This window comes from Equus caballus, chromosome 25 (genome assembly GCF_041296265.1).
Source record: "Equus caballus isolate H_3958 breed thoroughbred chromosome 25, TB-T2T, whole genome shotgun sequence".
NCBI classification, from domain to species: Eukaryota; Metazoa; Chordata; class Mammalia; order Perissodactyla; family Equidae; genus Equus; species Equus caballus.
The window spans coordinates 9,062,282-9,084,313 of NC_091708.1; the positions used below are offsets into that span (position 1 = coordinate 9,062,282).

Below are 22,032 nucleotides of genomic sequence, written 5' to 3' on the forward strand. Positions count from 1 at the left end.
ACGGCGAGCGCGCGGGGTCCCGCGGCAGTGCCTGCGCGCTCGGGGCGAACCCCGCGCCGACTTCGAGAGGCCGCTGCAGCTCCTCCTCCGGCCTGAGGGGGCAGACCGACTCCTACGTGAGGCGGGGCGGAAGCGGCGGGGAGAGATCGCTCTGATAAGGGCGGGGCCACACCGCGGGAGGAGTCACGTTGAGGGGCGGGGTCACCATGACCGGCGGGGTCGCTCCGAGAGGCGGGGTCTCCCTGCGTGGGAGGAACCCTCGGAGGAGGGGTGTAGCACCCAAGGGCTCCAGCGACCCCGATGGTGGTGCTGTCCTACTGGGGAAAGGTCCCTCCGAGGGGCCGGGCCTCCGCGGGGAAGGGCTCCTGGAGGGGCGGGGTCTTGCCGAGGGTGGGACCTCGCCGAAGGAGGAGCTCGCCTGCAGTGGGAGGTGGCTCTGTGGAGAGAGGGTAGTTGGGAAGGAGGAGAGGGAGGGAGGTCCGTGTGGCGGGTCGCTGGGCGGAGGCACTGGAGGGAGAACTTTATTCGAGGGGGGCGGGATGGAGTGAGGAGGAGCCGGGGCTGGCTGGCCGAGGGCCCACCGCGGCCCCCGGGCACCACGACCGCCCGCGAAGGTAGAAGGCGTCGGGGGTGCAGAGGTTGCAGGAGTCGGGCGGAGACCGGGAATGGGCAGGCGGCGCCGGGGCGGACGCCGGGGCGGCGGGCAGGTGGCCGGGCCTGAGCGGGCTTCTGCTCTGCCCCGCTCCTCGGTGGAGCGCAGACAGCGGGCTGCTCCCTGAGCCCGGCCCTCCGCCGCCAGTGCCCCGAGGGCGGGGAGAAAGGACTCCCAGGGCGGCCGGCGACGTTCGAGCTGCGCGTACGCACAATCAGCCCCCGTTCCATTCAGTTGTTCAGCTCGAACCTGCACGTGCTTCTCCCGACGCCGCAGCCCCCGCGGTCGCGGCCACCGGTCGCGGCGTGCGCACCTGGGGGGCGTGGCGCTGCCCCGAGGCCCGGCTCGAAGGAGTTAAGCGGAGGCCCGGCCCCGCCCCGCCCCCAGCAGGCCGCGGAGCCTGAGCCCCAGCGGCGAAGCGGAGAGCCGCCGCCCGCCTCCGCCTGCGGGAGCCAGCGCCTGCCCGCCGGCGCCCGGGAGCGTCCCCGGCCCGCCGGCCAGGCCAGCCCAGGCCGTGCGCAGCGCGGCGCGGCGTCCGCCCGGGCCCAGCGAGCCGGCGCGGCGGGGGCGGGCCCAGGATCTCCGGCGGGCCTTCCATTCCCCCGGGCGGGAGCGGAGCCCCGGCGCCCATGGCGAGCGCGGCCTGCCCGGGACCCGGGGACCCTGCCATGTGAGGCAGGCCCGGGCTGGGGCCCGGCCATGGCCGGGGAACGGCCCCCACTGCGGGGCCCTGGGCCCGGGCCGGGAGAGGCGCCGGGGGATGGGCCCCCCGGGCCGGGGGGCGCGGGCGGAGGCCCGGGCCGGGGCCGCCCCTCCTCCTACCGGGCCCTCCGCAGCGCCGTGTCCAGCCTAGCGCGCGTGGACGATTTCCACTGCGCCGAGAAGATCGGGGCCGGCTTCTTCTCTGAGGTCTACAAGGTAGGACGAGCAGAGAGGACAGAGGGGCGGGACCGAGCCTTAGACGGGAGGCTGGGTCTGGGGCCCGCACTGGGGTGATCCGCCCGACCTGCCCAGGACTTGCCGGCCCCTGCCGCCCCCAGGTTCGGCACCGACAGTCCGGGCAAGTCATGGTGCTGAAAATGAACAGGCTCCCCAGTAATCGGGGAAATACGCTACGGGAGGTGCAGCTGATGAACCGGCTCCGGCACCCCAACATCCTAAGGTGAGCGGGCCCCAGCCGCTTGCAGGGACGCTTGCTGGGGGAAGGGGAAAGATCCCGCGGGAAAAGTGGGAACTATGGAGGGGCGGGGGCTCTTACAGCCTGCCCTCCTTTCTTCCTCATCCTCTTCCAGGTTCATGGGGGTCTGTGTGCACCAGGGGCAGCTGCACGCTCTTACAGAGGTGAGGATGAGCCAGGAAGTGGGGTACCCACCACCAGCACCAAGGGGAGAGAGAGTCAGCAGCCCCGTGCATCTGCAGAGGAATAATGAGAGGCAGCAGGACCTCCTCCCAGGAGGTCTCCCTGAACTTCCCTTTGGGCAAACCACAAATAAAGGGCCTCATCCTCTGTATCCTCTAGAACAGTGCTGTTCAATAGAACTTTTTGCAGTGATGGAAATGTTCTGTATCTGTGCTGTCCAAAACCACAGCCACTAGCCACATGTGGCCAGGGAGTACAGAAATGCGGCTAGGGTGACTGAGGAACTGAATGCTTAATTTTATTTAAACTTAATAATTTAAATATTTGCACATGCATTGGACAGGACAGCCCTAGAATATGAATGGGGGACCCTAGAGCATGGACTCACCCTTCTGACCTTTGTGATCCTCCTGATTGTCCCCTGGCTTATAAGTGGGAGACCTAAACGACAGACTGAAACCTTGACATTCATTCCCCTTCTCCTCCCTCTGTGCCCTAGTACATGAATGGGGGGACCCTGGAACAGCTGCTCAGCTCCCCCGAACCCCTATCCTGGCCTGTCAGGCTCCGCCTGGCTCTGGACATCGCCCGTGGCCTGCGGTACCTGCATGCCAAAGGGGTATTCCACCGAGACCTCACATCCAAGGTAGGTTGGCCAGGTGGGTGGAGGCATGAAAGGGGACTTGAGACTATTAGATTGTAACTGGCCCATGGATATTGGAATGTGAGAAATAGGTATGTTAGGAGGTTGGAATAGCAAGGCATTGGAGAGTGGGGGTCTGGCATGAGGAGGAGTGCTCTGAGGGACTGAGTACCACGCTGTGTTTGGAGTGATGGATGATATTGCAAATTGGGGTACATGGGAGAACCGGGAGATCAGAGAGGGTTGGGGTTACTCTGGAGTGACAGGGCTTTGGGGTGTATATTGGGAGATCAGGGAGCAGAAGGTGATGGGTGTGGGGATGCTATATGTGTGTGTCAGAACTGTCTGATCCGACGGGAAGACCGAGGCTTCACAGCTGTTGTGGGTGACTTCGGGCTGGCTGAAAAGATTCCTGTGTATAGGTGAGGTGAACGCCCCTGTCCCCCCAAACCTCCCAGAAGGCCCCAGGGACGTTTCCCTTGGAGTGTGGGGGCTGGCCGCATCTCCTTTGGTTTGGGAGGGCGTCTGAGTGGGATGTCTCTGACCGCTCTGCCCCTGCGCCTACAGGGAAGGGGCGAGGAAGGAGCCGCTGGCTGTGGTGGGTTCTCCATACTGGATGGCGCCAGAGGTGTTGCGGGGTGAGCTATATGATGAGAAGGTAAGACATGGACCCTTTAGATCCCCAAGGCCTTCCAGAGACCCTTGAAATACTCTTGGAAGGTGCCACCCCAAGTTCCTCAACAACCCTACCAGATATTCGAGAGATCCCCAGGGTCCCCCTTGCCCCTCACAGGCACCCTCCAACACATGAAAACTGTCAGGACTCCCCTCCTGTTTCTGACATATTCTTGCAGAATTCTGACATGAAAACCGTCAGTTCCTCCCCCTGACATTTACTCTTACCCCCAGGCTGATGTCTTCGCTTTTGGGATTGTTCTCTGTGAGCTCATCGCTCGAGTACCTGCGGACCCTGATTACCTACCCCGTACTGAGGTGAATGATGTCTCAGGTTTGAAAGGAGGAACTCCAGACTGGGCAGCTCATAACCAGGGAAGGCTCCCTGGAGGTTGAGGTCCCGATTAGGGGGCAGAAAGAGAACCCAAGGAAGACTGACTTGGAGGCCGCTCCTCTCTGTCCCCACAGGACTTTGGCCTGGATGTGCCTGCTTTCCGGAGCCTAGTAGGGGATGACTGCCCACTGCCTTTCCTGCTCCTGGCCATCCATTGCTGCAGTGTAAGAGCCTCACTCCCTCACTGCCCTTCCCCCCGGCCATCAGCTGACACGGCTGTCCTGTCCCGGGGGATGGGAGGAAAACTCAGGGACCCTCTTTGGGAGCACTGAGTGAAGCTGCCCCTGTCCTTACCCATCAGATGGAACCTAGCACTCGTGCTCCCTTCACTGAAATCACCCAGCACCTGGAATGGATCCTGGAGCAGCTCCCTGAGCCAGCCCCCCTCCCCAGGGCTCCCCTGACACACAAGCAGGGTAAGTGAGCATGATCTGATCTCACTGAAGTCCTTCTGCCTCTCTCCTCCTCAGAACTCAGGGAATTATCTGGGGGAGACTAAGCGTATTTATTAGTTGAGAAGGCTGGGGGCGGGGGTGGGGTGAAAAGACATCTCAAATTCTAATTCTAGAGCCTAAGGGAGGGGAAGAAAGAAGAGAAAAAGGGGCTGGAGGTAACATCTCCCCTTTTCCAAAACATTCTTTGGGGCTCCCTTTTCTAAGCTCTAGTCCCCCCAGCCTCCTGGCGAATAATGAGGCCCTCAAGGAGCTATGAGAAATGCTGAACACAGCGATCACAAACTTCTCTGTCTACAGGCTCTGTTCCAAGAGGGGGTCCCTCTGCCACGCTTCCCAGGCCAGACCCCCGGCTCTCCCGCAGCCGGTCCGACCTCTTCCTGCCCCCGTCACCAGAATCACCCCCCAACTGGGGGGACAATCTGACTCGAGTCAATCCCTTCTCACTACGGGAAGACCTCAGGGGTGGCAAGATCAAGCTCCTGGACACACCCAGCAAGCTAGTCGCACCCCTGCCCCTTGTACCACCATCACCACTGCCCTCCACCCAGCTGCCCTTGGTGACCACTCCAGAGACCCTGGTCCAGCCTGGGACACCTGCCCGCCGCTGCCGCTCACTACCGTCATCCCCTGAGCTCCCCCGACGTATGGAGACAGCACTGCCAGGTCCTGGCCCTCCTGCTGTGGGCCCCTCAGTTGAAGAGAGAATGGAGTGTGAGGGCAGCAGCCCTGAGCCGGAACCCCCAGGACCAGCTCCCCAGCCGCCCCTGGCTACGGCCACAGACAACTTCATCAGCACTTGTTCCTCAGCCTCCCGGCCCTGGTCCTCTAGATCAGGAGCTCCCCTTAACAACAACCCCCCAGCTGTGGTGGTGAACTCCCCACAAGCCTGGGCTGGGGAGTCCTGGAACCGGGCCCAGCATAGCCTGCCCCGGGCGGCAGCCCTGGAGCGGACAGAACCCTCACCGCCCCCTTCAGCTCCCCGGGAATCCGATGAGGGGCTGCCGTGCCCAGGCTGCTGCCTTGGCCCCTTCAGCTTTGGCTTCCTGTCCATGTGCCCCCGCCCCACACCAGCTGTTGCCCGCTACCGCAACCTGAACTGTGAGGCGGGCAGTCTCCTCTGCCACCGAGGGCACCATGCCAAGCCACCCACACCCAGCCTGCAGCTGCCTGGCGCACGCTCTTAGCAGTGGGGCCTCTGGTCTCAGGCCTCCAACTTTGGCATTCAGGACGCCCTGTGAGAACAGAGTGCAGATGCTGGACAGTGCCAGCCCCAGATGGGCCACCGGCTCTTCTCCCTGTATAGGGGAACTTCAGCATGGACTCGAGAGACAGAACATTTCCTATCCAACCCCTGGGCTTGCTCTCCCGTGGGAATCACTGAACCAGACACAGCATTGCTGACACATGAGACTAACACATGCAAATTATTTAAAAATATTTCAATAAAACTGCCTGGCTGGCTCCGGGCTGCCCCTATCCACTCAGCCGGTGCGCCCTCCTCCCCCTCCCCATATTCCACTATGGGAGCTTTTGGGGGAGGGCAAAATCTCTTCTAGAGGCTCCTTCACCCTTTCCCAAGGAACAATTCAGTTTGTGGGACAGGATTTCAAGCAGGCAGCAGGCTGCCTGGAAGTGTTGGGCATGGATCAGCCCCTGGCCGGGCACCGACCAGGAGAATGAGGGAATGCTGGAGGGAAATGATCTCAGGATGTGCAGGCTGTGGGTTAGGATGAGGGGCATGGGCTCTTGTTGGCTTGAGTATCTGGAGAGTGAAGAATCAGTGAGCACAGTTGACTGTCACTAAGAACCCCTATCCAGCTCACCCCAGCTCCCTGGACAGCCACATCACCAGTCTCCCTCCTTGCCCAACCCCCCCTGACAGAAGCAGACCAAGCCTCTGGAGGCTGTGGACATGACCGTCACTCCCAGGAGCAAGTTTTCCCCCTGACCTCTGGGCCCCTGCTCCAAGTCCCTCTTTTCCCCAGACTCCCATGACTGTCTCATCCCTCACACTTACCCAGCTCAGTGCAAATAGTGGTCCCCATCTGGATACCTGAAAGCTTTCATCTCACAGATGCAGGGAAGAGAAGATGAACACTTCTCCGGCTGCAGTTTTGGCCAACTGCTTTGTACCTTGGCACATCTTGGGTTTTCAGGATAATACCTGTTATACTCAAACCTAAAAGAGTGGTGCAGTGGAGTTGGGGTAAGCTCTGGGTCCCTCCCGTCCCATCCTTTCTCTCCCCTCGCCCTGCATAGCACCTAACCTAAGTCCTAACTCACCCTGCCTGTCCAAGGCCACGTTTGGGCATGGTTCATGGACAGAAGTTTGGGTTTCAGTCCAGAGAGGCTTTAGGACCAGGGAAGGGAAAAGTCTCCCAAGGTCTTAAAGATGGGAACTCCAGTTAGGGAACATAGGGAACTACCCTGTTCCAGGGTCCCTGGGGTTGATCCTCAAAGGAACTCCTCTGCTCCCTTACTTCCCTGGAGCAGCTCTAGTGCCCCAAGAGGCCCCAACTGAGAAAGGACCACCTCAATTTGGGAGCCTTGTCAAGGGACAGGAAGTTAGAACTCCAGGGTTCTCCATCAGCTGTGAAGCCCGAGCTAAGTCCTCAGCTTCTCTCTCTGAAAGATGACATAGGTACCAACCTAGTAATTTTTTAAAAAGCATGTGCCAGGGAACGCTAGGTACTGGGGATAGAATAGAGAATAAGACTGCCCTAAAGAGTTATTAATCAAATAGAGGACATGGACAAATAGACAATTACAGTATTTATTGTGAAAGAGTTTTGGGAGCAGGACCTAGAGGGAAATCTGATTACTATGTCTTTATGAAGGGATTATGGGGTTGGAAATGTCCAAAAGGCCTAACAAACTTACCCAAAGACTCTTGTGCCATCAGTCCACTGCCAGTGCTTGTTAAAGCTGAGGCCAATCCAATATGAATCAAGCTGACCAACTTGTACCAACACCTTATTTAATCTGCTGGCATAATTCTGAGGGGAGATTCAGAGAGACCAGAGATGTGCAGAGAGTGATGAGAAATATGGGAGTGGGGGAGGGGATAGTGGGAGGAGGGGACTTGGGCTGACGGAAGAAAATGAAGACTCTTGGGAGACCTATGCACTTGGACGAGATTGTGCCTGACTTTGGTGCATGACCTCAGCTCATCGGTGACCTATCTCTGCTTCCTTCAAGCGCCACCCTGCAGATGCAGGCTCACCCTTCAGTTCAGCCCCAGCTGGGTAAGAATTTCTGCCAGCCTTTGAAGGGCAGTCATCCCATGGGCTGTTCTGGTCACAAGGAACCAAGCCCTACAATCTAGCCAACTAGGTATGGGACCGCTCTGCCTGAGAGGCCATGAGAGTCAAAGAACCTGGTAAGCAGCCCAGAGAGCCGACCAGAAAGCTGAGATGAGAAACAGCTTAAAGTTCCAACTCTCATGCCAACTCTAATCAACTAGTAGGGGCCGCCTGGAGCACTGTGCTGAGAAGCTGCTTGGAAAAGGAATGCATGCCATGGCATGCGGGCCATGTGTGCACTGCCATTCCTGACTTGATGACATATGTCCCTTTACCTAACAGTACCCACTACAGTCTGTGAATAAGGGAATGCTTACGCTATAAAGACGAGATGTGTCACTGAATGTGGCCAGGTCAGAGGACAGAGATTTACAATGTTTTTGGCTCTCCTCCCAACTTCTCCGAGTAACTGAGACATAAAAGCAACTCCTTTCGTTCTGTATCCATCCCACGGGACAGCAGGTGTCTAAAAAGCAGGAAGAGTGTGACAGCACAGCCCAGACCCAGGAGGGAGAGCTCAACACCTGGGAGGAAAGTGACTACTCAGCAATCTGATTGTGAACGGTATTGCCCTGGGTCTAATCTCGGCACCTTCACTGACTTCTTGTCCTCGATCTTGGCAATCTTGCTTTCCTTTGCTTTCCCTTGCTTTCCCTGGAAATGCCATACCTGTGTATACTTAGTGAAAACCTTTTACATTCAGCAACTTTACTCCTTAACAATCTGGGAGATTTATTTTAATAGGGCTGATGGTACTATTCCCCATTTCTGAATGATCGCACTCCACCCCCCTCCATTTTGGCTGTCCTCACACTGGCTCCTCCACAAGTTGGCCTCCCATTCCCCTCATTAGCTCCAGAAGGCGTTCCCCACTGCATATTCAAGACTCTCCACACTCCTCGGGCTGCCACCACCCCTCCCTCTCTGCTCTTCCACAGTGGACAACCTTGGTGCCTGTTTTGCTGAAATTGTCAGACACTTGATGTGAACTTGCTCCGTTTCCCTCCCCTACCTCAGAATTTGTCTCTTCTCTGTTCCTCTTTTCACGACTGTCCATAAGAAATAAACATCCTTCTTTTTTAACATCTCACACCCTAGTCTGCGCTCCTGATCCCACCCTGCCTCTCTCCATTGCTTGGTTCCACCAGTCCTACCTCCGTCACTCAAAAATCCCTCCTCCATGAACTCCCTCTCTTTTGTCTACAGTTTCTCATGTCCCCACCAAGCTACCCCTTGAGTTACTGTCTTATGACAACTTAAAGGAATAAAAAGAAGTCGGTGTGGCCAAATGGAAGAGGGTGAGGGGATAAGTCGTATGCTCAAAGGTAGGCAGGGGTCCTGGAAGCCATGTTAAAGATTTTTTATTTTTATATTATGAGCAAAAGAAAGTCAATGTAGGGTTTCACACAGAGGAATTTTGTTCACTGGCCATACCACAAGTGCCTGGGCATAGTGTAGGATATGCAGTATGAATTCCATAGCTTTTGATGTAGTGAATTAACTGCTATGACATCATCTTAACTGAGAGGATGTGATCAGATTTTTGTTTTTAAAGGATTATTCTGGCTGCAATATGAAGAGTGGATTTGGTAGGGGGCTGTTTAGGAAAAGCATTCAGCAAGCTGTCCTTGTAAGAGACGGGGCTGGGCAAAAACATAAATGGATATATACGCTTGGTGGTGGAAAACAGAGGGAATTCCTCTGGACAGAGAAGGGCATCTGCTGAAAGTGAGAGGGCAGGCAGTGGGTAAGGAGTTATGATGGAGAGCAAGCCAACCCCTGCAGAGTTGCCAGGCAGTGCCAAGGCCGCAGCTGAGGGTGAGCCTAGAGTTTCAGTGGCCCCAAGCAGAATGACTGCATTTCTCACACTTGGGTGCAGGCATGGGCTAGGTGGTCAGTTGAGTTCACCCAGAGTTGAGACATTTACAGTCAGGGGCACCAGAAGGACAATGGAACAAGGAGTGAGTGGCTGAAGTGATGGGCCCCAGAATCCAAGATAGGTAAAGAGAGAAGTGAGGACAGTGATGGACAGCTGATGGAAAGGGAGAAAACAGGAGTGAGCCCATTGGAGACCTCAATGTGGTTGAAGAAGAAGTGTGGGGAAGCCTGGAGGGGTGGGCAGTTGTGGTTAGAGTGGAGATCCGAAACCCACCTTTAGGCAGAAGAGCAGTTTGGGATACCGAGGTCTAGGGTGCAACTGTGGGACAGGTGGCAGCACTGGCATGGAAGGGCGGGTCATGGGGAATAGGAAGGTTAAAGAAATGAGGACTGGGGGTGTCTGCACGTGATTTCTCTGTCTTACGCCTGGGGGAGTATCCAGATGGCCCCTGAACTAGACAGAGCCTAATCTTGACCACAGATAGCCAGTTCATGAACATTCCAGTCCCCTTGGGCCTGGCACCCTGCCTCAAACCTCAGCCTGCTTCGGCACAGCCTCTCCCGCATCCCCTCCCTCATCCCCACATACTAGCCTGACGCCCGCTTTCAAAATGGATGAACACTCCACCTCGGTCCACTGCCCTGCGACACCCTCACCCACCTCAGTGTGAGTGCCACCCACACGCAAGAGCCTCAGCCGCCTTGCCCTACCACCAGACTGCATCTTGTCAATCAGTAATTCTTCATCTTTTGGGGAATCTCAGATGTGGTGAGAGTTAATTAAAGCAATAGACCCTCTCTTTAGAAAAATGTGCAAATAACCCATTTCACATCCAAATTCAGGGGGTTCCCAGATCCTTGACATTGATGACAAGCCAGATGAGACCTGAGTTTGCAGCTTTGGACAGTATGATTTTCATTGCTGGCTACTACCCTCCTCTCCCCCACAGTATTTGCCTTAGAGCTGGGTGAGTCCCCCTAAATCCAGCATGCAGCTAGATCCTTCTCCCTGTTGGTCAACACTCATGTCAGCCACCACTCTGGCGGGCTGCCCCATTCCTGAACAACACAGTGGCCCCTGCTAAACAAACAGACTGCTGCCAGGAGTGTCTCCTCACTTCAGTCCATCCCGCTCGGCAGACCCTCCCACCTCTCCTCTCCCAGAGCAGATACCTGCTGAGGGGCATGTGAAGAAGGGCTTCAGTGTGTCCTGCACGCCGCTCAGCCTCTGCTCCAGGTTCCTCCTCTGCCCCTCCTCCCTTCGCAAGTTCTCTTCTGTCTCCTCCCTGTTGGACTGGCAGGCCTGCAACTGCTCTCTGGTAGCCTGGCAAACCTTCTGTTCCATCTGCAGTGCTTCCTGAGTCTGGGCCAGCTTACTACTGGACCCCTGCAAGTCCACCTCCCTCTGCCCCAGCTGGGTTATCTTTTGGCTGAGCTGCTGCCTCAGGCTGCTGTTAGTGGCTTCCAGAACGCTGTTGGTCTGCTGGAGCTGCTGAGACACCTGCAGATCTGTTTGGCCATAAAGAGAGGTTTGGAGTGCATCTTCTTCAGCCGCGCCCTGGCACCCTGAGGCTTCAGTTCTTTTTCTGCTTCTTGCAACTTTCTGCATAACAAGCTGAAATATAAGATCTGACTGCCTACAGCTTAAGGAGGTACTGGATTAGGTAAAGACAATTTAGGAAGAGGGCACTCTAAAACACACCTGGCTGGAAACCAGACCAAAAGCTAAGGATATGGCGGTAGTGGCTCTGGGCCCTGCTGAGGAAGGGCAGCCATCAGGGCAGAGCGGAGGAGAAAGTTGCTTGTGGTAAATGGGACGGGGCGGGCAGGCATACTCACAGCGCACTCCCAGGCAGATGGAGGCCGCCCCCAGCAGCAGGCAGGTGAGGAGCGCGCCAAGCACGAGGTACTGCCTGAAGGCTGCACGGCCTTAGGGAGACAGTGGGATGAGCCAGTGAGCCCCAGGAACGAGTCTATAGACTGAGAGGATGGGGGGGGGGGTCACAGGAGAAAGCATCCCTCGAGGACCTGGTGCAGGCGTGGCGGTTTGTGTCGGGAGTGGGTTTCCGCACTCAGCGGAGGAAGGCGTTCCGGAATAAGGGCTGGCGATGGCTACCGGTAAGGATTGAGGGGTACTACCTGGTAGGAGGAGAACTAAGTCTCAGACCGAGGCAGGGGAGGGGGTTTGTGAACCGGGACCATCCTAAGGTGGGGAGGGAGTCTGGGGCGACACGTCGGAAAGATCTATACGGGGCCGAGTGAAGGGGCAGAGGAGGGGTCCGGGGCCGCCCGCGCGGTCCAAAGGGCGGAGCCCCGGCTCACTGCGGCCCAGACCTGGCCCCCGCGGGCCCCGCGCTGGGAAGGCCGGAGGGCGGGCGGGGAGGCCGCGGGCCGCAGGGGATGCGCGTGCGCGGGGCGGGAGCGCGCGGCACTCACCGCGGAGGGGGCGCCCGGCCGCCGGCGGCGTCGCGGAGCTCCGGGCGGCGGGCGGCGGCTCCGACTGGACCCCTGCGGACGGACGACTGCAGCTGGAGAGGGGAGGTCCCAGAAACGCCGCTTCCCCCGCCCCGGCCCCCGGGTCCCCGGTCAGTCCTTCGTGCCTTTTGCGCCGCTCGGGCACCGCCAGCGCCCCCCGGACTCTCCCGTGTCCCTCCCGGTCTCCCTTCTCTGTCCCCGGGGACCCCTCTTCTCCCTCCTGGGTCTCCCTTTATCCTTTCCTCAGGGACCCCCATCTGCCGGCCCCAGACCCCTTCCCCTCCTCCCCCTCCCCCCTCCCCTCTCCCTTGACTCCCCATTTCCCGCTGGGACTCCTCTCCCCCAGGGCTGCCCGGATCCTTCCGCGGAGCCCTGATCTTCCCCAGGGAGCTTCATTCTTCCCCTGGCTCCCGTTTATCCAGTGCTCATTCATCTCTTTCCTAAGAACCCCCTCCTTTCCCCGAGGGTCTTGTCCTCCCAAGAGAGCTGTGGACTCCCAGCTCAAGATACAGCTCCCCCACCCCCCACCCCCCGCCAACACTCACCCCCTGGGCTCTCCATACCTGCTTTGTCCCCTACTCCAGAAGAAGCCGAGCTCGAGCCCCCTGGGACTGGGGGCACCTGTACGTTCTCATAGGTGAGTTCCCCATCCTCGTCAGCCTCTGGGTCTGGAGAGGAGAGAAAAGGGAGCAAGGTGGGGGTCGGAATGGGGTCTGTGGGGTGAGTCATGAAGGAAGATGGGGATGCGGAGTCTGGGAGACGCCTGTGCATCCTTACCCTGTCCTAACCGCCTGGCGATGCCCTTCTTCAGGGGAGCCTTCACAAACCGCAGGTCTGCATAGGTGATGGCCTCAGCCATGGTCCTGAGCTCCTCTGCCCCCACCCGTCTCCCCCCTCTCCCACTGGCCCCAAGCCTCCCTTACCACTCTCCCCTCTGACCCTTCACACTCGTAAGCTCTGGGTTCACTCTATGACTGCCCAGCTTAGTGCTCTGCCCTGTGACTTCCAGTCACAAAAGAGGAAGATGTGAGCAAGTCTCAGACAGATGGGTTCAGTGAAGCGGACTGCATCCTTGAACCCTGGCCAGAGGGGCAGGGGAGGGGAAACTGAGGTCCAGAGCATCTGGTAGGGCCAGGGATGTCACAGGATCGCTACTCAGGCCTGTCCCTGTGTCCTACCTGTGCTCCCCTTCATGCATCTCAGACCCACTTCGGCAGTGCTGGTTTCACACCCATCCTCCTGCTCATCGACCCTGATTTGCCCAGGCTTCTCTCCTGGCTGCCCTGTCCACAGGCTTATCTATGTGTAGTTGGAGCTCTTTTGTGCTCAGCTGACCCCAGAGGATCTCCTCAATCATCACTCCAGGGTGGGACTCCACCCTCCGCATCAGGTTGGGGGGCTTCTAGCATGGAGCCCTAGCACCTCATCATCCTGGGCTTCCCAGCAGGTATGAGTTCCCATAAAGGGGTCCCTAATTTGGTGAGGCGCATCACCTCCTCAGTTTGGGGGCTTTCAGGGTAGACCCAGCTCCCTTCCTGCTGTAGTCCCACAGAACTGCCCAGGACCCCACGCACAGGGAGGGGCTCCCTCCAAAGGCCTTCCTGGGGAGGTGGCAGCCCTTTAGAGGACGTAGAGGTTCTGGGACCAAACTGCTTCTCCTCTGAAAACCCCCCGGACCCCTTGCCTTGCCCTGGCCCCCTCCACCCTTGTTGCCCTCTGATCCCACCTGTGGCCAGTCAGCCCCTTCCTCATCCCATCCTGCCCCCTGCCAGATTCACAGGGTCCCTTGTGTCCCACTGTCTGAGCTGGACCCAGCTAGCTGAGTCCAGGAGGCAGGGGCTCTTGGATGCGCCCGGGCTGCGGGTGAGGGCGAGGGACCCCCTATCTTGTGCACCTCTGGGAGAGCCTGCAGCACTGATGACTCACACGCCCTTGTGGGGGCTCAGAGCGCAGGCGAGCAAAGGAGTTGCACAGGGATGACAAAGGGCTGCCACTCCTTCAAGGAGAGCAGAGAGACCAAGCAGCAGGTGCTGGGCGCCCTCTGCACCAGCTGAGGTTTTGATATTTTCTTGGTTTGGTTTTGATTCCTCTCTTACTTTCCTAGTAAAGTTCTTCTTTTAAAAAGTCCCAACATTGTCCCTTTACACCCAGCCCTGAGGAAAAAGGGGCATTTGTAGGGGAAGACTGGGGCTGAGGCGCTCATTGGTGGTGAGGGCCTGGCTCATGGAGGAGAGGGTAACCAGCGGGGAGGAGGGGCGGCTGAGGAGCGGTTCGGAGGTGTTCCCTAACGTTCTTTTACCAGTGACCCCGAAAGGGCCTACTTCTAGGGGTGGGAAGAGGCTGGGACAAGAAAAGATATGAAGGTGGGGAAAAAACCCACCCCCAGTGGGTGACATCCGCCCCCTCAGAAACCCCCCTCTGCAGCTGTGGGGAGGGAAAGGAAGGGGAAAGAGGTCCTCACCGCATGCTACCAGCTAACAGCTCGGAGTCTGTGATTGGATCAGTGGTGCATAGGGGAGCACTGTGATGCGCCTATGGGTCGAGAGCTCTGCCCAACAGCACCCCCCAGCCCACCCCAGAAAAACTGCCCACTGAGGAAGAAGAGCACATTTGTCCCCTGAGGAGGGAGTCTGAGGGAGAGGCAGGTGTATGCATGTGTGTGAGTGTACACGCATGCACACGCGTCCCTAGGTCCTTGGGGTCTGTTGGCGTGTCTGTGTGAGGTGAGCATCTATGTCAGGGCCTGCCTGGTGGGTTAAGCATGAAGGATTCTGTGGGCTGAAGGATGCCGGTGATAGATGTTATTTCTGTCCATGGCAAGGAATGACGGGCCGTTTTCAGAAAAGTCTTAAAAGGTCATGGGGACAGATTCTACAAATATTTCCTTTTGAAGGCTCACTGTTTCCTAAGGTGTCCCTGCAGCTGTTAACCGTCCCTGCCTGGTTAAAGTTTCCAGCACCCGGTCCCCTCCCCCAGATAACAGGCAGTGGTGTGAGTTGGTGACTCCCTTGGGGGCCTCAGGGACCGTGAGAGTGAGTGGCAGCATGTAGAGCAGCTGCTGGCAGGGATGGGTGGGGGCAGTCAGGGTACTTGTATTAGTGGTGAACAGGGGCCGGGGGCAGCATGTGTGTAAATCAGTTGCAGGAAACTTGCAGGAATTCTGTAAACTGTAGATAATGTCCCAGTTTTCAGAACTAACACACAAGTGAACATGGCCTGGATGCCGGGTAAAGTGTCAAAACCAAGCTTCCAGTAAGCGCTCAAAAATAGAATCGATGGGCGTGCTGCCTAACTTGACCCTTGGAGAGGCCCCAGCAGGGAGGGCCCCAGAGGGAGCTGGGATGAGCTGAGCTGCACAGCCACAGTCCGTGGGCGTCTGAGGCGGCCGGCTGGCTGCTCTCCTAGAGCTCTTTTGGTGGTGGTTACTATCTCCTTATGACATTCTGTATTCTCTTCTGTGGCTTTTCTCGTGACTCTGTCTGAGAGCGGGATCCTCCCCCCTCCCCACGTGTGCGTCACACGGGGTCTTTGCGATATGGACGTTCACATTACCTTTCAAAACGGGCCACCAGAAAGGACACCTGAGCTCTGTGCTGCATCTCACCTGCCCACGTGTCAAGACACCTGGGGATTTTCCAGAGCTGAGGGGCCCATGCTGTACGTTGTGGCTTTTCGAGGCCCATAGCACCGTCTGGGATCCTAGAGGACAAACTCCGGAGCCCATTCTTGTGCCCCCCTGACCTCTCCACTGCATGTGACAGGGAGCGGGGCGTTAAGCTGGGGGAGGAGGGAGCCGGCCCTGAAGGCATCGGGGAAGCACTGGCCGTGTGGACAGAGGTTGTCTGTGTGAACCTTAGTGAAGGCCAGCCAGCATCAGGAGGCCGAGGAAGTCTTCTGAGACTCCGCAAGTCGGGCTCTACCTGCAGCAGCTCCGCGACAGGGCGTGGGAGGCAGGACAGAGGTCTCCGCAAATGTTCATGCTCCGATCCCCAGACCCTGGGAATATGTGGCTTTACCTGCCGAGAAATGGAACCGTGATTAAGTTAAGCACCTTTGGTGCTTTCAGGCACATGGGAAGAAGGGATTTGACAGTGGAAGAGGGCCAGAGAAGGACCCTACCGGCAGCTGCTAGCTTGGAAGGTGGAGGAAGGAACCATGAGCCAAGGAATGCAGGCAGCCTCTAGAAGCTGGAAAATGCAAAGAAATGGTTTCTCCCCTGGAGCCTCCAGAAAGGAACCAGCCCTGCTGACGTGTTGACTTTAGTCCAGTGAGACCTGTGTCAGACTCTGACCAAGAGAACTGTAAGATAAGAAATTTGTATTTTTTAAGCCACTAAGTTTGTGGCAATTTGTTACAGCAGCAATAGAAAGGTTTCCTGAACTGTGAAGGAAGCATGATGTAAAGAACATGATAGAGATCAAGAAGCCAGCCTTCGGGGCCAGCCCGGTGGCGCAGTGGTTAAGTTTGCACATTCCACTTCGGCGGCCCGGGGTTCACCGGTTCAGATCCTGGGTGTGGACATGGCACCGCTTGGCAAGCCATGCTGTGGTAGGCGTCCCACATATAAAGTAGAGGAAGATGGGCACGGATGTTAGCTCAGGGCCAGTCTTCCTCAGCAAAAAGAAGAGGATTGGTGGCAGATGTTATCTCAGGGCTAATCTTCCTCAAAAAAAAATAAATAAATAAAAGAAGCCAGCCCTGTGGCAGTGTGTGACTTTGGGCAAGTCACAATTTCCTATCTGTAAAATATGGGATTGTCTAGATGACATGTGACATCAATCAAGGGTGTGATGGCTGGAGATAATAGTAGGTATAGATTTTAGCCAAAGTCTGTTGCAATAACTCCAGAGTGTGGAAGAGAAACAGTGGGCCGCCAATAGCACTATTAAGAGAATTTGTGGCTCTTTGATCACTGAAGCCAAAGAGTGCCAGTGGTGGGCCTCCAGAGACTGCCTCAGGCCTCTCCTTGGTCCTGTCTTGAATGGTGACACAGAAAGCACATTGATGTATGCTGATGCACAGAGCTGTGAGAAAAAGCAAATACACCGAAAGGCAGACTCAAGATTCTGACATTGCAGCAGGGCAAAATGACAGCTCCACACCACAGAAAGAAGGTAATAAAGATAAATAATAACAGCTAACATTTATTGCAAAATGAAATTTGGGGTTCAAAAAATAGGAGCCGGCCCGGTGGCGCAGCAGTTAAGTGCACACGTTCCGCTTTAGCAGCCTGGGGTCCACTGGTTTGGATCCCAGGTGCAGACATGGCACGACTTGGCAAGCCATGCTGTGGCAGGCATCCCACAGATAAAGCAAAAGAAGATGGGTACGGATGTTAGCTCGGGGCCAGTCTTCCTCAGCAAAAAGAGGAGGATTGGCAGATGTTAGCTCAGGGCGGAACTTCCTCAAAAATAAAATAAAATAAAATAATAAATTACATAGGCATAGGACCGAGGGAGTCTGGCTTAACCATAGTGGATGTACAGAAGTTTGAGGAGAGAGGCAGTTATCAGGCATTTTGGAGCCTGAAGGGATCTTAGTGAGCCCAACCCACTTATTTTACAGATTAGGAAACTGGGCTCAGTGAGCTGTAAGCTCCTTATGAACTAACCCCGTGACTAGGAGGGCTTGTGACAAAAGGCTGCTCCATAGGACTATAGCTTCTTTACCAAATATATCATTGTGCCAGCCACACCCACAGCCACTTTTAATGGGGGCAAAGCCCTGCTGATGAGGCAGCCCTAGACCCCCAAAAGTGTGTTCCGTGACCCCTGGCTCCTCTGGCCTCAGCTGATTGGGATAAACAAGTGGGCAGCTGACTCAAGGCTGGCCGGAGTGGGGCCTGTGGGGAGGCCTGCCCTGGGAACCAGGGATGATGGCGCTTATCAAATTTTCATCCTCAGGAGTTTAGGTGGGAAAATATGGAGATGACTACTCAGTTAGCAGTGAGAGCCGAAGGTGGAAGGATGCACAGGGACAGGCTGTGTCTGTCCACAGGGTAGAGTCCTCCAGATTTAGCAGTTGTCGCTGGCTCCTCCACCCTCACATGCTGAGAGCTTAGAGCGGAGTGATCATCCTGGCAATCGAACCTGATTCTCACGAGGAGATAGGGTTGTTGCTACATGATGGGAACAGGAGGAACGGATCTGCCTGCCAGGGGACTCACATGTCCCTCCTGGTGCTCTGTGCCCAGTGACACACTGTCCACCAATGGGCCACGGCAGTCACCGTGGCCTGAAAAGGGCTCAGTATTTGGCGCTCAGACTCCTCGGAAATGAAGGTCTGTGTTACCCACCAGGCAGCCCAGCTAGATTAGCACCAAGTGCTGCTTGAGAGTGAGTGGGTCTGGAGGGGACGCTAGAGGAGGGAAGTGAAGGAGCTTGCGTGCGGCCTCAGAAGCAGCCACAGCTGTGCCGATTGGAGCTTGTCCCACTAACCCTGCCGTGCTGTTTCTGTGCTCCTCCTCCTCATCCTTTTTGAAGAGTTGTGCCCTTAAACAAGCAGTGACGGCATGGACTTACTGAGAGGCAGTAGTGAGAGTGGGTCTGAGCGATGCAGGAGCGCTCAGTGCCTCTGCCCCTCAGTGCCTCTGCCCCTCGGTGTCTGCCCCTCAGGCCTTCAGCTTTGCCTGCGCCTCGTCTTCGGCAGGGGCTCTGCCCCAGCACGTGGCAGGCCAGAAGTGCTGGAGAGCCACTGCCTCCGTGAGAGCAGCTCTCGCCACTGACTGCTGGGAACTGCTGTAAACACGCCAGCAGCCTCACCCCGGGGCGGGGGGCTGGCTCTGACGCACACGATCCGCACGGCTCTCAGCGCTCAGCCAGGGGTTTCGAGCCCCACTTTTCCACCGAGAATGTAACGTGGCATTTTGTTATTACTTTGAATTGCATGTCCCTGACTCCTAGTGCATTTGGATGTATTTTCATGTGTGTTAGCCAGTTGGATCTGCTCTTCTATTGGTGTTAGAGCCTCTGTACATATTTTCTTCTCCCTCCAGAACTTTATTTTGAAAGATTTCAAGCTTAAAAGAAATTTGAAAGAATAATACAATGAATACTTGTATGTCCTTCATCTCGTATTCAGACAAGGCTCAAATTGTTCTCACCACATAAAAGAAATGACAATTATGTGATGTGATAAAGGTGTTAGCTAACTGTGGTGGTAAGCATATTGCAATATACAAATGTATAAAATCAGCATGTTGTACACCTTAGACTTACACAATGTTATATGTCAATTATATCTCAATTAAAAAAAGGCTCAGAGGAACCTTTATATTAGCTTCTGCATATGCATATACAATACACACATGTGTTTTTTTTTACTTAAGAGATTTGTTACAGAGAATTGCCCTTACACAATTATGCAGTTGTAAGAGCTGGTTGAACAGTCTGCGAAAGGTCATTGTCTTTGCTTCTGATGCTGGAGCTTGGAGTCTGCAGGGCAGTCAGTCAGGAAGGGAAGATAGATGCAAAGTGGGGGAGCAGGGATAAGCCAGAACCCGTGAGGGCAGACTGGAACCCACATCAGTGTCTCACTGCCTCCTGCTTTGATGACGTGAGCGCCCTGCCAGAGCAGCTGTTTGCAGCCCGCCGCTCCGCTGGAGTGCAGGCCCTGCTAGTGCATAGTCCCAGCACGGACGAGGCGTTCAGTAAGGGTAGCCAGTTGTCCCAAGACCACTTATTATTATGTCATCCTTGTTTTTCCCAATTACTTGGATTACCATGTTCTCGTATATACAAACACCTAGTTTTGGATTCCTGTTTATTCCACTGATCAACATTTTTCCCTTAACTATTCACTTGATTAAGGGGCCTTACAGTATGTTCTGATATTTGGTAGGGCAAATTTTTCTATTTCTTTTTAAAAAAATTTTTTTTCCTTGACTATTCTTTGAGAATTGGAATTAACTGTATACTTTAATTTGGGGAGAATTGACATTTTTTATGATATTTTGTTTATTTATTTATTTTTCTTCCCAAAGCCCCTCAGTGCCTGGTTGTAGATCCTAGTTGTAGGTCCTTCTAGTTCTTCTGTGTGGGCCGCCACCTCAGCATGGCAACTGACAGATGGGGGGTGTGGTTCCACAACCAGGAAGCAAACCTGGGCACCAAAGCAGGAGTGCCAAACTTTAACCACCTGGCAATGAGGGCTGGCCCTTTATGATATTTTATCTTCCTATCCAACGAGATGGTTGATTTTCTGTTTGTCCGAGTCTTGCTTTATATCTTTTGATAATACTATATGATTTTCTTCACATGAGCACTATGTATTTCTTGATGAAATTTACACACTATAAAACTTCCAGTTATAATATGATCCAACTATTCCACTGCTGGATATTTATCCAAAGAACATGAAAACAGGAATGCGTAAAGATGTGTGCACGCCTAAGTTCATCACAGCATCATTCACAATAGCCAAGACTTGGAAGCAACCTAGGTGCCCATCAAGGGACAAATGGATAAAGAAGATGTGGTGTATATACACAGTGGAATACCACTCAGCCATAAGAAATGATGATATCCGGCCATTTGTGACAACATGGGTGGACCTTGAGGGTATTACGCTAAGTGAAATAAGTTGGAGAAAGTCAAATACCGTGTGATCTCACTCATAAGTAGAAGATAAAAACAACAACAAACACACAGAGACAGAGGGGAATGGGGGAGGAAGGAGGGAGAAAGGGGTCACTGGACACGTGTGTGGTGATGGATGGTAATTAGTCTTTGGGTGGTGAACATGATGTAATCTACACAGAAACTGAAATATAATGATGTACACCCAAAATGTATATAATGTTATAAACCAATGTTACCGCAATTTAAAAAAACCTTCTCGTTATAACTAAGTCAGTCATGGGCATGTAGTGTACATCATGGTGACTATAGTTAATACTATATCATATATTTTTTCTTTTCTTTAGGAAGTTAGCCCTGAGCTAACTACTGCCAATCCTCCTCTTTTTGCTGAGGAAGACCAGCCCTGAGCTAACATCCGTGCCCATCTTCCTCTACTTTATACGTGGGACGCCTGCCACAGCATGGCTTGCCACGCGGTGCCATGTCCGCACCCAGGATCCGAACCGGTGAACCCAGGGCTGCCGACAAGCAGAATGTGCGAACTTAACCGCTGCGCCACTGGGCTGGCCTCTATATTGTATATTTAAAAGTTGCTAAGAGAGTAGATCTTAAAAGTTCTCATCACAAGAAAAAATATTTGTAACTGTGTGGTGGGTCTTAACTAGACTTGTTGTGGTGATCATTTCACAATATATACAAATATTGAATCATTTATGTAGTACACCTGAAACTAATATAGTGTTACATGTCAATTATATCTCGACTTAAAAAAATTTACATGCCATAACACAGTGGTTACGAGGGTAGTCTCAGTCTAAACTGCCAGGATTCACAGCCCGACTCTAACGCGTTACAGCTAGTGATCTGGGGTAAGTCACTTATTCTCTCTGCTCCTCAGTGTTCTCTTCTGTAAAATAAGAACAATGATGGTCATCTGTCTCAAGAGGGTGTTGTGAGGCCTGATTGAGTTAATAGAAAGTGCTTAGAACAGTGATGGCATTATGGTGGCTATAATTGTTATTATCCTAAGAATTTTATAATTTTGTAGCTGTAAATTGAATATTTTTCCCATTCTCAATTTGAGATGCTTATTAGTAGAGTAGGAAAAAAGCAATTTATTTTCTTTATGTTTAGCTTATATCCAGTCAACTGTCCAAATTGTATTGTGTTTTTACTAGAATTTTTTACCACAGTCTTTTGAATTTTCTGAATAAATCATATCAGAAAAAAAGATAGCTTTGTAATTTTTCAGATGGTCGTAATAATTCATTTTCTTGTCTTACTGCATTTGGTAAAACTTCCAAGATATGTTAAATAATAAGGATAATAGCACCTCTGTCTAAAACTTGATTTTTTTTTTTCCTTTTTCTCCCCAAAGCCCCCCGGTACATAGTTGTACATTCTTTGTTGTGAGTCCTTCCAGTTGTGGCATGTGGGACGCCGCCTCAGCGTGGCTTGATGAGCAGTGCCATGTCTGCACCCAGGATTCAAACCAACGAAACACTGGGTCGCCTGCAGCAGAGCACAGGAACTTAACCACTCGGCCACGGGGCCAGCCCCTAAATTTGATTTTAACTGAAGTAGTTTTAGTGCTACACCACTGAGAACAATATTTGCTG

At 54.4% G+C, this 22,032-nt stretch overlaps 3 protein-coding genes and 1 long non-coding RNA gene across 7 annotated transcripts; 2 read left to right on the plus strand and 2 right to left on the minus strand.

The window, feature by feature from the left end:
- The first annotated feature begins 14 nt into the window (after positions 1–14).
- Positions 15–5,655, plus strand: TESK1 (testis associated actin remodelling kinase 1). 2 transcript variants are annotated; one of them, XM_070250666.1, is made up of 11 exons: positions 15–116; positions 887–1,570; positions 1,693–1,814; positions 1,945–1,993; positions 2,512–2,658; positions 2,995–3,077; positions 3,223–3,313; positions 3,565–3,648; positions 3,799–3,888; positions 4,026–4,140; positions 4,477–5,655. In XM_070250666.1, exons 2-11 carry the CDS (start codon positions 1,352–1,354, stop codon positions 5,361–5,363), a joined length of 1,887 nt encoding a protein of 628 aa, XP_070106767.1. In that variant the 5' UTR covers positions 15–116; positions 887–1,351; the 3' UTR covers positions 5,364–5,655. The 2 variants fall into 2 exon arrangements, with proteins under 2 accessions (XP_070106767.1, XP_070106766.1); XM_070250665.1 differs by lacking the exon at positions 15–116 and adding an exon at positions 428–449.
- Positions 113–1,322, minus strand: LOC138920833 (WAS/WASL-interacting protein family member 1-like). The gene is made up of 2 exons (XM_070252013.1): positions 912–1,322; positions 113–850 (listed from the first exon to the last, which is right to left on the minus strand). Exons 1-2 carry the CDS (start codon positions 1,320–1,322, stop codon positions 113–115), a joined length of 1,149 nt encoding a protein of 382 aa, XP_070108114.1.
- On the minus strand, positions 5,604–12,862 carry CD72 (CD72 molecule). 3 transcript variants are annotated; one of them, XM_023629646.2, is made up of 10 exons: positions 12,612–12,854; positions 12,398–12,502; positions 11,796–11,867; positions 11,388–11,498; positions 11,199–11,288; positions 10,533–10,868; positions 7,799–7,947; positions 7,060–7,175; positions 6,197–6,358; positions 5,604–5,941 (listed from the first exon to the last, which is right to left on the minus strand). In XM_023629646.2, exons 1-9 carry the CDS (start codon positions 12,691–12,693, stop codon positions 6,202–6,204), a joined length of 1,218 nt encoding a protein of 405 aa, XP_023485414.1. In that variant the 5' UTR covers positions 12,694–12,854; the 3' UTR covers positions 5,604–5,941; positions 6,197–6,201. The 3 variants fall into 3 exon arrangements, with proteins under 3 accessions (XP_023485414.1, XP_023485415.1, XP_023485416.1); XM_023629647.2 differs by lacking the exon at positions 11,388–11,498 and having other exon boundaries at positions 12,612–12,862; XM_023629648.2 differs by lacking the exon at positions 10,533–10,868 and having other exon boundaries at positions 12,612–12,835.
- Positions 11,790–21,644, plus strand: LOC138920707 (uncharacterized). Its single transcript, XR_011432378.1, has 3 exons — positions 11,790–11,944; positions 12,280–12,471; positions 20,758–21,644. It is a non-coding gene; the product is annotated as an uncharacterized lncRNA (long non-coding RNA).
- Positions 21,645–22,032: the final 388 nt, after the last annotated feature.

Bases quoted from the DNA above. Each gene is read 5' to 3' on its own strand.
- LOC138920833 (XM_070252013.1), bottom strand. From the start codon at position 1,322: ATGGCAGGGTCCCCGGGTCCCGGGCAGGCCGCGCTCGCCATGGGCGCC. The intron at 851-911 runs GCACGTGCAGGT...GCGTACGCGCAG, and splicing joins GGGCTGCGGCGTCGGGAGAA to CTCGAACGTCGCCGGCCGCC.
- TESK1 (XM_070250666.1), top strand. From the start codon at position 1,352: ATGGCCGGGGAACGGCCCCCACTGCGGGGCCCTGGGCCCGGGCCGGGA. The intron at 1,994-2,511 runs GTGAGGATGAGC...TCTGTGCCCTAG, and splicing joins AGCTGCACGCTCTTACAGAG to TACATGAATGGGGGGACCCT. The intron at 3,314-3,564 runs GTAAGACATGGA...TCTTACCCCCAG, and splicing joins GTGAGCTATATGATGAGAAG to GCTGATGTCTTCGCTTTTGG.
- CD72 (XM_023629646.2), bottom strand. From the start codon at position 12,693: ATGGCTGAGGCCATCACCTATGCAGACCTGCGGTTTGTGAAGGCTCCC. The intron at 11,868-12,397 runs GTATGGAGAGCC...GTCCGTCCGCAG, and splicing joins TGGAGTAGGGGACAAAGCAG to GGGTCCAGTCGGAGCCGCCG. The intron at 6,359-7,059 runs GTAAGTTTGTTA...CCACTCTTTTAG, and splicing joins GATGGCACAAGAGTCTTTGG to GTTTGAGTATAACAGGTATT.